Source organism: Limanda limanda, chromosome 20, assembly GCF_963576545.1.
Source record: "Limanda limanda chromosome 20, fLimLim1.1, whole genome shotgun sequence".
Classification (NCBI taxonomy): Eukaryota; Metazoa; Chordata; class Actinopteri; order Pleuronectiformes; family Pleuronectidae; genus Limanda; species Limanda limanda.
The window spans coordinates 21800372-21812593 of NC_083655.1; the positions used below are offsets into that span (position 1 = coordinate 21800372).

General features: G+C 41.2%; 1 protein-coding gene across 1 annotated transcript in view; it reads left to right on the forward strand.

Annotated features, from left to right (window-relative positions):
- Positions 1–4397: 4397 nt before the first annotated feature.
- The window catches only part of cnn3a (calponin 3, acidic a), a 29418-nt gene continuing 21593 nt past the window's right edge, over positions 4398–12222 (forward strand). Inside the window, exon 1 of the mRNA XM_061093683.1 lies at positions 4398–4649. Coding sequence (XP_060949666.1) covers positions 4593–4649 — 57 coding nt within the window. The 5' untranslated portion in view covers positions 4398–4592. The remainder of the gene's footprint in view (positions 4650–12222) is intronic.

Below are 12222 nucleotides of genomic sequence, written 5' to 3' on the forward strand. Positions count from 1 at the left end.
TTATTTGTGACTTTTCATTTAAAGGGCATGGTCTAACCATGGTATACTCTCTAATACATAGGAAGTAATTTGCTTCCGTTATTTAAATAAGAAATAAAAAAAACTGTTAGTATAATTGCCAGAATAAGATGGTTAGACGCTCAATGCACTCTGGATTTACAGGTTTCTCTCTGTTACAGGTTGAATAGTTATTTGAAGATGCAGTGAGTAGAATTTAGTGACATAAAGTGGTGAAGTGTCATGTTGCAGCTGAACTCCCCTCACCCTCCACACGTGAAAGAGAAATGGTGGTAACCTTCAGTTTTCATAAAAACTCAAAGGGTGTTTAGTTCGTCCAGTCTGGGCTACTTCAAGAAACATGGTGGCCTCCATAGATGTAAATATAAAGTATTTCAATATAAAGGGCTCATTTTACGATAAATAAAACAACAATTTGTATAATTTAGATGAAACATACTCTTGAAAACAACACTAGGATTATTTTATATTAACTCTCTGTCAATAGATCCCTTTCATCTAAATCTTACACACTGGACCTTTAAGGAAAAGCTGAAAACCCGAAAAGGAAACTGCAGTGCAAATAACTAATTAAAAAAAAAAATGGTGCATCTCCAACACATTTAATATAGCAAAACAGGCACATTTTATATGAAAAAGCTGTGGTTAAACATTATTTAATCTTCTAAAGTATGCACTATGAGGCATACTGTCAGAGCAGTAATGTCACTCAGGTCATCTTTACCACCAGTTCAGTTATTAGACCCACCCAGATGTGGACACAATTGGGCTCCCGAACGGTAAATTACTGCTGTCAATTCTCATGCACCAGAGAGGTACTGGTGTGGCGGGTTTTGTCCCTTGACTTTCACCCTCTGGCATTTGCCATCAGTCGAGGAACATCATTTGATTTTAGGACATTCAAATAAGAATGGTGGTTACTCGTGGGCACAGATTGACCACACAGGTCAGTTTTAATGTCACTGAAACTTACATCACAGAGTAACCCATTTCCAAGAGTCAATTACGACTGAATAAATTAATTTCATACAGGCAATATGCTGATGGTTGCGGGAATAGAGCTATTCCAATCACCATTCTTTTTGCTCACTAGGATGCCCCTTCATTGACACCACAGACAGTGTTCTCCCAATGGTGACCTCCTCTTTGTCAGCACACTCATTAACAGCTTTCTGCAGCAGGACCCAACTGTTTTCAAAATTTTGAAAGGGCTAACCAGGAGCAACCTCACTCTGCCTCTCTCACGTCAATGCAATATGGATACAAATCAGTGATTTACAAGTGGGGATTTTTCTCTGCTGCTATTCTCCTCCACCCTGATCTTTCTACCTTTTCCCTCACCAGTAGGAGAATGGCACTGAAGGAGGAAATTAGGAACAGTTCTCCTTAGGAACAGTTTTTTTCACTACAGCTCTGTGAGCCTAGCAGGTACCAGTCCTTCAACCTCCACACAAAGGCCGACAGGCATTTAAAAAGAGGTCCCTAAGATGTTGGTGTCTGCGCTAATGTCGCGAGTCGCAAGTGGGGAGAGGAGGGCTTGGAATCAAGTTCACCCCCCTCCTGGAAAAAGTTGCTTCAGTTAGATCTTTGTTCAGATGACCTGTGCACATGCAGGACACTCCTCAGTCACTGTCCGGTTACTTCAGCATGCTAGTGACACCTGTCCCTCCTACAGATAGATGATGCCATTGCTCGACAGGATCAGGACACAGCCTGACAGTGGCATCCGAGCACCTGGGCACTAGATGGTTCCCGGACCTGATTGGGATGTTGGTGGCATGCCTGTTGTCAATCCCAGACCTGTTCATTGAGCTGACACAAATCACTCTCCATTCTAGGACAGAATCTTATAGTTTCCATAAGCCAAAAGCCCCCCGCTCCATTTCCAGGGGATAGGACAGGTAGTTTATTGGGTTTGTGTGCATTCCTTAATAGACAAAAAGAAAAGACAAACAGCAAAGTAGTGCATGGAGTCAGTCTTATTTCCATTTCTGTTATTCAGTCAAATAACAGAAATGGAAATGAGACAAGCAACATGCTACAATAAGTTATCAGTCTGTAATCAGAGTTTAAGCTGGGACTGTAAAGGTCGGAATAAAAGGGTCTATAGACTCAAGATTTAATTACATTTTTTCACTCAGCAACCGGTCGTAAGATGTTAACATTACAGACCTGCCTGAAATGCACCTAGACACTGGCTGCCTTTGCCAATGAATATTGTTTTTTGCTCCCTTGGTTGACGCAACCAGGCTGAAGATGACTCCTGCTCACCTGCACAGCATCTACTTCTGATTCAATTCAATTCAACTTAATTTTTATAGTGCTTAATCGTAATATACATTAGCTCATGGACTTTACATAAAACGTCAAGACCTTAGAGAAGGTTGTGACCTTAAGTTCAGGTAAATTTGGATTACTTCATGCCAACCAGTCACTGGTGAAGGAGGTCCAAATGGATCCTTCCAATGCCGCTGAAAATAATAATGAGAAAAAAGATCAATCAGGCCAATTGACAATGCATAAGATGGGCAGGAAATACAAAAATGGTGTGTAGCCCATTCCCCTCACATGCCAGAGATGATGTTAAATACCAGCCCTGAACATCCGACAGTGTACAGTAGGAAGAGATAAAAGGCCATCAACCGACAGTGTTTTGATTTGTGATGACTGGTGAAAGATCATTATGTGATCATCTTAAATGTGACTGAAATGTCCTTCTTAGGTTGCGTGATGTAATCTACATATGAAGACTATGAATTGTCATTAGAGGCTTTGATGAAAATAAGCAAATAGACCTCAAGGTTGGATTATTTTGTTTACTCTTCCTTAACATGACAATTAACCTTCATATTCATTTTATTACTCATTTTTAGATATTTTTTAGTGGATGCAAATCTATAAAGACAGAGCTACAACAGGTATTCATATAAATCAGCAAAATGTGAGCATAACAGCAGTTTTGGACACTGTGGGGGCCAAACCTGGACCAAAGGATTGCATCAAGTGCCCAAGAAATGTTGTGGTGTTGTGCTTGCTGCAAAATTATATTATATTTAGTTATCTTTGCACACGCTGCTTGTCCAGAGGTTGTTTTAAATGTTTGTGTTTATGGGGTCACTAGCTTTGTCAATGCTGTTTTGCTTTCTTTGTTCTGTGTTTCCTGTTCCTTGATAGAGCACTGGACAGGAAGAGCCCTGAGACAATTTGTTAAACTAAAGCGAGGAGGAGGGAAGAGAAGGAGAAAAGGATTCTGCTTAGTCTGTCATCTGGGGCAAAAAAACTGATCCCCAGTTTAGCTGGATGTGAATAAATACAGTGCACTGGGTTTTTAACCTGGGGAACGGATACCGTATCATGCTACACAGAAGACTGAGCAATATGAGGATGTATATACAGTTGCTATCTCTATGAATATATGCATGTTATTGCTAATGAAATATGAACTACATGTATAGCCTATAGGAGGGTCCAAAGTTTTGAGCTGTCCCCCCAGGCTGGTAGTCAATGCAGGACAGCATGCACTCAAACACATGTTTGTGCAAAACCTGATAAGCTATGTTTTCCCAGCCTGACAATGTTTCACAGAGCTACTCGTGATGTCAAAACACTTGGGTTTCTCCATCTTCAAGACCCCTATGGTTTTCCATGTGGACTGTGGAGGAAAGTACATGGTGGCCAGTACTCCTTGGTTTTCAACAAGTTCTTCCCAGCTGTGAGGTGTGCTTGGGGAAATTATGTTCTATCAAGCATTCTCTACAAAGATGTACACACAAGGGTGTCAGTGAATTGTCTATGTTGTCAGTTTCGTGTTGGTGTCTTGCTCTGATTCATCAATTCATTAAAAAGTAGGATCTCCTGGTCATCTGGTGTGTCCGAGCCCACCACAAGCGTTAAGCCTCTTTGGCCCCTTCAGCTCGTCCTTTTGAGTCATCAATTCATACATATACATACATACCCCTACACACATGTATATGAGATTAAACAAGTTTTATAGACCAGAGGCAAAAACTACACATTCTTTAAGAAATTAAATATTTGAAAATGTAACATTTTATTTCCGGATATAATAAAGAGTATGTTGATAATTAATTCAGCATCTCATTCAACCAAACTGCTCCTGATTTTGTCGATTTCCCTGACATGTTTGCCTGAAAAAATCAAACTCTAATGCCCACCTCTGCAGCCTTTGAATCAGCAGCAGTTCATCCATGCCCAGTTTACAGAAGTGCGTTCATGTTGTTATAAATAATTGTGGATCAGTGTTGTACTGTCTCTTCTGTACTTCTGTGGTGGAGAGCATCTGGAGAGGGAGTGGCCCGAGACAAATCGTCTTCTTTGATTGGCTGCTTCGTCTGCGTCAATCATTTGACTATGTTTTTTCAGCAAACACTGAAATGTCCCACAGTGTGAGACCCTCTTCGCTGTGTGAGACCCTCCTCTCTGTAAACTCCACGGAACAGTCTGCAGTAGAAGAGGCCGCCAGCTGCTGCCTGAGAGGACTCTTCTCCACACGGCTCTGTGCTGCACTGTAGCTCAGGATATTCCTCTGGCTTCACGCGGGACAAACCAACAAAATGACTAGTTTCAACAAGGGGCCAGCCTACGGATTGTCAGCTGAAGTCAGAAGCAAAGTAAGCGACTTTTCCCCTTTTGTCTGAGAGGGAAACCAGGGGCTTTGCGTACGCGTTTCTAACTTCACACTCTCTAACAGTTTCCTCCCGGTCTTTCTCCACTTTGAGAAAAGCAACCCTGCTTTATTCGGCACGGCGCCTCTTTCATGTCCGCTCGCCTGAAGCACACGATAAGTAAACTTTCCCGATTTTTTTCTGCCGGTCTCAGCTCGGCTGTTGACTGATATACAGAAAGAGAACGCACTGAGTAGAGATTAACCTTCAAATGTAACAACAGGCAAACAAAGAGAGCAGATTGGAATGTGCACATTTAGTGATGCGGAGGTTCTGCTGCAGGCCTCCGTGCAGAGTTGAATGGAGTCTGGGTCAAGTTAAAGTTAGCTCCAGCGACTATTGTCTAAAAGGCTGCAGACCAGTAAAGCGTGTTTACAGAGAATATTCAACACACTCGACTGACACAATAGAATCTCCTTAGCCTATCATGAAAGCCTACTTTTTTATGGATTAGGTCACGAGAGCAAGTTTAACCGTATTTAAGGATTAAACCCAGTTATTGTGATGTTATAATGCACAGTCTAACGTCGTTTAAACACTAAACGATGTTTGTTATGACGCAGTTTCTATGTGAACTCATTGTCTGCGCAGGAAGGATTCTGCACCAGCTGCTGGTGTGTGCCTTGCTCATGGAATATGGACACACTTTAATGTGATTCTATGTTAAAAGAACTGCCCGAAGTGCATTAGGGTGCTACGCAGCTTCATGCCATTTACCTACTTAAAGCTGTTTCAGAACAAAAAACATAAATGTATTTACCACAACTGAAGTTTTCTTTGTCATCAAGTTTGATGTTTCTGCACATTCGCATTTTTACACGTGAAGCAGTGTAACAGCTTAACATTTAAAGCAATTTACCTCAACTTGAAATCGTTTGTTAGTATAATATCAATGAACAAAAATGTATAAAAGCCAAACTCGAAATATGAACCTTCACATTACTAGATGACTGCTGTACCTCCTGGAAAGAGTTGGCTAAATTTTGATGTTTGTTAACGTCACATTTTAAAGCCCCTTCCTCAGTATTCTTAGATGATGGGGATTTTAAACGTGGCTGTGTATATTAGACAGTTTAAAATGATCAGAAGACGATAGTTGTGGTGTTTCTTCTTGCAGCAGAACATTGAGCATTTCTGCTCTTAATCGATTCCATACATGTTAAATAATTTTATTAAAATTGCCATCTAGACAGCCATGGCAGTTATGTATTTTTTGTATACATTAAAGGGCCCTATATTCTGTAAATCACATTTTCTGGGCTTTTACTATACGTAATTACTTGAAGGGGGTCAGTAGGGACCCCCAAAGCATTATAACAGTCACTCCACAGACTTTTTCACTCAGTCCATTCTAAGAAATATGTTATGGAAAAGTCTTATTTCGTACTTCCTCCCCCGTATGAGTCATTTGGGATCTCACTCTTCCCTTAGCCCCACCCTGCCGGTACCAGTCCAGCCTCCGAACCCACCACCCCCGCTCCCCGTCACATCCACCTCCATCCCTCCACACCGAACGCGAACCAAAGCAGAAATGTTTCTTAGCTAGCAGCTTGTTAGCTACCACAGGCTAACCACAACAAACCACAGTGAAGAAACAAGGTGAGAAGGTGCACATTCCTCTGAAGAACGTTACTGTTCAAGACCAGCGGTTACGCTTTATGTCTTCTGACGTGCCGTGTTGCTGTGTTCAGTACCGAGTAACCTAGCCGTTACTCGTTGGAGAGGCGGTGGACTAGTGGCAGAAACTTAGACTATGGGCAGAAAAGGTCTCTGGTTCGTCTCTGGTTCGACTCCTCAGAGAAACAACAAAAAGACGAACCTGGATTGATCTTTCCAAAAATCCAAGAGGATTCTCCCTACCCTGTCTAGTGCCCCTGAGCAAGGCACCTTACTCCCCAACATCTGCTCCCGGGCGCCGTACATGGCTGCCCACTGCTCTGTGTGTCCTGCACCAGATGGGTTAAAAGCAGAGGTGTTAAGTAACGAATTACATTTATTCACGTTACTGTAATTGAGTAGTTTTTTTGTGTACTTTGTAATTTTTTGAGTAGTTTTTGAAATGGGTAATTTTACTTTTACTTAAGTAGATTTTGACTGAGGTATTGTACTTCGCTACATTAGAAATTACATACCTTACTGAGTAAAAAAAAAACAGTTAGACAGTGTTGTGCGCGAGGCACACCTCGCGATCTTTTCCGTATTATTCAGGAAGTGCCGTTTCAAAATAAAAACAACAATTTCAAAATAAATGTATAAAAACTTTGATTTGTTGTGCCTTTTGTTTGCAGGGTATGAATAAATAAACAGGGAAAATTAGCAATAATAAAACAAAATTAAAAAAACATTTATTCTAGTAACTGATACATATGAAGTACAGTTTAAGGCAAGGGGTAGTGATGGATAAAGTTTTCTTTAAAAAACAAGTTAAGTCTTTCATTCTCACTTTCCAACTCAAAACTATGAAATGAACTGAGCTATGAACTAGTTCAGAATTTAAATGGTGAACTATGAACGCAAACTATTCATGTTTACTGGTATGAACTGAACTTTGAACTAGTTCATGAGAGGTGTGAACTTGCACAACACTGGTGGTAGATGCTGCATAGAGTGGATGATGGAGTCGATGTCAGGAGAGGAGGGGTGTCACGATAACAAAAATTCAGTAGTCGGTGCCAATACCAGTAAAATAACACGATTCTCGATGCCAATTTCGATACCACGGTAAAAAAAAAGTGCATTATTTGGATGTTGTTAATGTCATATACGGTAATTCAATGTGCTTGCGCTGCGCATATACTGAGGGTTATACGGTAGTTGCGGTCGCATGTGAGTGACGCTTTGTTGTGAGACATGTTATGCATTAAATGATACATCTGCCTCACGCCGGGTTTACACCGGACGCTGAAGCGACGCCAAAGCGACTCGTAAGCGCAGCACCAAGCCTTAAATAACAGCTGGCTCCCATCCACTCCCATGCGCCGCTTCAGCTTCCGGTGTAAACAACATTGTGCCGGCGCGCTAAGGATTAGCGCGGAGCGGCGGCGTTGCTTCCGTGTCCGGTGTAAACCCGGCTTCAAACGCAAAATACTTCCATACACGACTCTTTGTGCCTTTTTAATAAACAAGTCGAGGTGGGGCGAACGCTGCAGCCGCAGTTGCCGTCTTGGTTTTCAGAATGTAAACGTCGACTGGCGCAGCACCGATGCTAATGCTAAGTTGCTAACAGCTGCTGGCATCGAAGCTGACGGTGCCTACGGTACTTCAAAAACTTGGGCATCGGCATCGTTTTGTTATGTTAGTATCGAAAGGTATCGTAGGTATCGGTTCTCGTGACATCCCTACAGGAGAGCTAGAGAAGTATGATATTGCGGACGACCAACAAGCGGAAGCATCGAACTTTCCGCCAGTTGAGATAAAAGCAGATGAAGAAAACCCGTGGCCACATCTCAGCAAGATGTTTGTAGACTAGTGCTCTAAAGGGTGGACCAAAGTTTAACCAAAAGTTTACATATACAGTGGGACAGCGGCATTTTAACTTTTTATTTTGGCTGTCATGTGGTTCATGTCTTGACATGTCCTCCCAAAAGTTCTTAAATGTTGTGTTGACGTGTTAAATGTTTGACATGTTTGACAATGTCATTCCACTTATATTTGTAAAGATTCTCCTTTAATTAAAAATAACTGTTTTTGGATTGGATTTATGACCCCTTGTCCTTTTTTGCACTGTATAGGATCGGCCCCCATCAAGTTTTTGGAAGTAACTAAGTAACTTTTACTTAAAGTACATTTTAAATGAACTACTTTTTACTTTTACTTGAGTTGATTTTTAGATGGGTACTTTTACTTGTACTTTTAAGTAAAAAAGAAAAGGTACTTTTACTTGAGTACAATATTTCAGTACTTTTTACACCTCTGGTTAAAAGCAGAGGTTAAATTTCCCTCCTTGCATGAGTGTGCGTGTGCATGTCTGTGCATGTGTATGGGACAAATAAATGTATCTTAATCTGTATCTTAATCTTACTCGGACTGAAACTCCCTATTGTATCTCGGGACGGAAACTTTGTACCGTAACTTGGGATGTTACTCCTACATTGGCCGGCTGTCCTGCTAAAACTTTAACAAACATGAGGACGGTGGAACTTACAGTCCAGAAACATCCAGTTGTTACCGACTGGAAATATGTGGCTGGTCTTCTATAACTGTAAACATAACAACTTTCAGCTGTGTTTACCAGAGTGAATGCGCCAGAAGGAGACCGGTGATAGGCCTAGTAGCGTGCCACTCAAAGTGCAGTCAGCCAATCAGAGGAGGGGCTCAAGAGGCAGGCGAAAACAGTGTCCTGTCTGCTGCTCCAGAGAGAGGCAGAAGACAGGACATGGAATTACACATTGCAGCAGTATTTTCGACTCCAAACCACTGATATATCATTTTCGGGGTACTTATACCTAATATTAAATCCCAGAAAGGTGTAAAATATGGGCCCTTTAAGTTGCATCGCAGCCTGAGAAAATGGAGGCATAATTTTGATCTTAGACATTTTAACACCTATTGATGCACAATGTAGTCAAGCCTCTTAAAATATAATACTACAAACCGTAACATAGCTGTGACGCAGTTTTTTTCCTCCATCCCTTTTACAATATGTATCATTAGTCAAGCAACTATCCACGTTATTCTAGCTTCATACAAGCAGGCTCCTTGCTTCTTTTTGTATAAAGTTGCAATATTTTTTTAAGTCAAGCCTTCTATGGTATTTTAGACAGAACTGAAATAACAGGCTAGAAGAGAAACAGAAGAGTGATGCAGTAGTAATACAGTAGAGTTGCCTGTGAGTGGTCATTCCATTGAAATCTCAAGCATGTGTAAGGTCACTGTGGAAAATATTCCCCTGACAGGAAGTGACTCATCTGAACTTTCAGAGGTAGAACTGCCACTTGGGAAATGAGTCATTTCGTCTCTGAACACATAGATTAGTGGAAGATTCCAGTGTCGTCTTTGTTTGATGTAGATAGTTAATGTATTTGTCCACCACAGCCTCATATATTTGCTGCGCTGCCGTCTTTAACTAAGGCTGTGTTCTGCAGGGCAGCATCTCACTCCATATATGAGAGAAAATTACAGTGCTAATGTGCAAAAATTTGTTGGATGCACTCATGACTCTTGGGTTCTGACATTCAGATGAAGGAAAAAAATAAATATTTAGTTAGCTCTCTCAATAACAGATCTGTTGTTGAAGCTCAGGAGAAAACATTCTAGGTGCAGCTCCCTTTCATATCCAGTGTTGACTGTTGTATTTGATATATTGGGTTAAGGACAGAGGATGTGGGTTAAGGACAGAGGATGTCACACAATGTTAAAGCCCCATGAGACGAATTGTTATTTGTGAATGTGGGCTATACAAATAAAACTTGATTGATTGATTGATTGATATTGGTAGGCAAATCAGCTCTCACAAATAACGTGTGTAACATTGTGCAACATAAGTGTGTCTGTGACCGAAAATCATAATTTTTTTTAATGATTCACAGACACTGAGGACTCTTCTAATGATACCAAGCGAGTTTCAGGAGAATCATTCATCATTCTTTTAGTCATATCAAATCAATCATTTAAGATGCTTATCTTAAGAAATATAAAATGGGACCATCAGAATTTGAACTATGTAGCTTGTGAGAAAAAGTAGCACCAACTTCTTAAACCACATCGATTATTTGTGCGTTACTGGGGATCAATTTGCATATGATCTTCTGTAATGTGTATATAGTAGGGCTGCTCAATTAATTGAAATATAATCGTGATTACGATTATTGGGTCAAACGATCTCCAAACTACTATAATCGAGTTGAAACGATTATTTGGCATTTTTTTCTAAAGAGACGCGCATGCGCAATTCAGTCCCTCCCCCAAAGCATTCAGCGCGGCCCCGCTGACCGGCACTCACTCTCAAGCAGCTGTGAAGTGAAGGAGGCGAGTTGTGTGTGTGTTGACCGGAGGTATTTAAAAAACAGCGCGAGTGGAAAACGGCAGAGTGAGGGCAGCTCCGTCTGATCGACTCTTCGCACCACACAGTGTAGCGGCCGCGCAAGTCTATTCTCCAGCGCGCAGCCGCCGGCTGTTCTCTCCGGACCCGCGCGGGTCAGCTCGCGATTCTCCGTTTGTTGTTGTATTGAACCCGTTCAATGTCGGGGTTCGGGGGTAAATGATGATGGTCCTCATAGCCCCCCCCCCACCCCTCTCTCTCTCTCTCTCTCTCTCTGTGTGTGTGTGCTTGTAGTGGGGGGGGGGGACATTTAATAATGAGAGGAAATTTCAACGTTCTCAGTTACAAAGTGTTTTTATGGAGAATGTTGCCATCATTAAGGATTTGACGGAGGAATAAGACACGCAGCCGTAATCGGTGTTTACCGGAACCGGAAGTGACTGGTACTTCCGGTTAGTCATTAAAAAAAATAAGGGCACATATTAATAATCGTTTGAATAATCGTGATTTAGTTTTTGTCCAAAATAATCGTGATTATGATTTTTTCCATAATCGAGCAGCCCTAGTATATAGGCAGATTTTTACCATGCTGCCAGTAGGGCTGCAACTAACGACTATTATGATAGTCGATTAGTCACCGATTATTGAAACGATTAATCGACTAATCGGATTATGAATGACACAAATTCTCAATTGCTCTTATTTAGCAAACAGCTTTTAAATTTAGCTTGAGGTTGTTCGAGGCATGTGATGACTGAAAATAAAGACAATAAAGATCAATACTTCATTAAAAAAAATGTCTTTTAATAAACTTTGTTGCATATAAGGGTACAGTTGACACAAAAGCAAAGACAAATCAAGTTTTTGTCCATTTAAAACCAAGGACTGGCAAAGTGCTAATAAAAAAAATTAATTAAAAATCAAGTATCCATTTTTCGTGTTAACAAAAAAGGACAGGGAAAATAACATTAATAAAAACATCAACAAACGAAACTACAGTCTTCTTCAGACTAAATCATTTTGATTAAAACAAGACGTTTGTCAGGCAATAGGATAACATTTCGCTTTTAAACTCGTTAATAAAAAGTTTAAACCATATTTTTGTAATGGATTCTAGAATGCGCGCAGGTATATACGTTTATATATAACGTCTGACAGAGGCGAGTCTGCATCGTCTCCGTTACGATGTCACACACGCCTCCTCCTCACATGCGCGTGTCATGCTTCCATGGAGAGCAGGTCCGCCGCACAGATACTGCAGGTAGATTTTTTCGGGCTGTTAAGAGTGAAGATCTCCCGAACTTTTTACTTCCTGGTGCGCGGCAGCAGACGCCGACATCGGTCCGTGTTTTATCGCTATTGCACATGCGCGACTTTCAGAGATAGGAAGGGAGCGAGATGGCTCACTCCTCAGCTACTTCCATCAGCACCTCCGGTAAAACAACGTTAAGTACCGGTGCGCTGCACGAGAAACACGCGCTATGACGTAACCAACGAATCATCGACGAGTAAATTCGTCGGCGACTATTTTGGTCATCG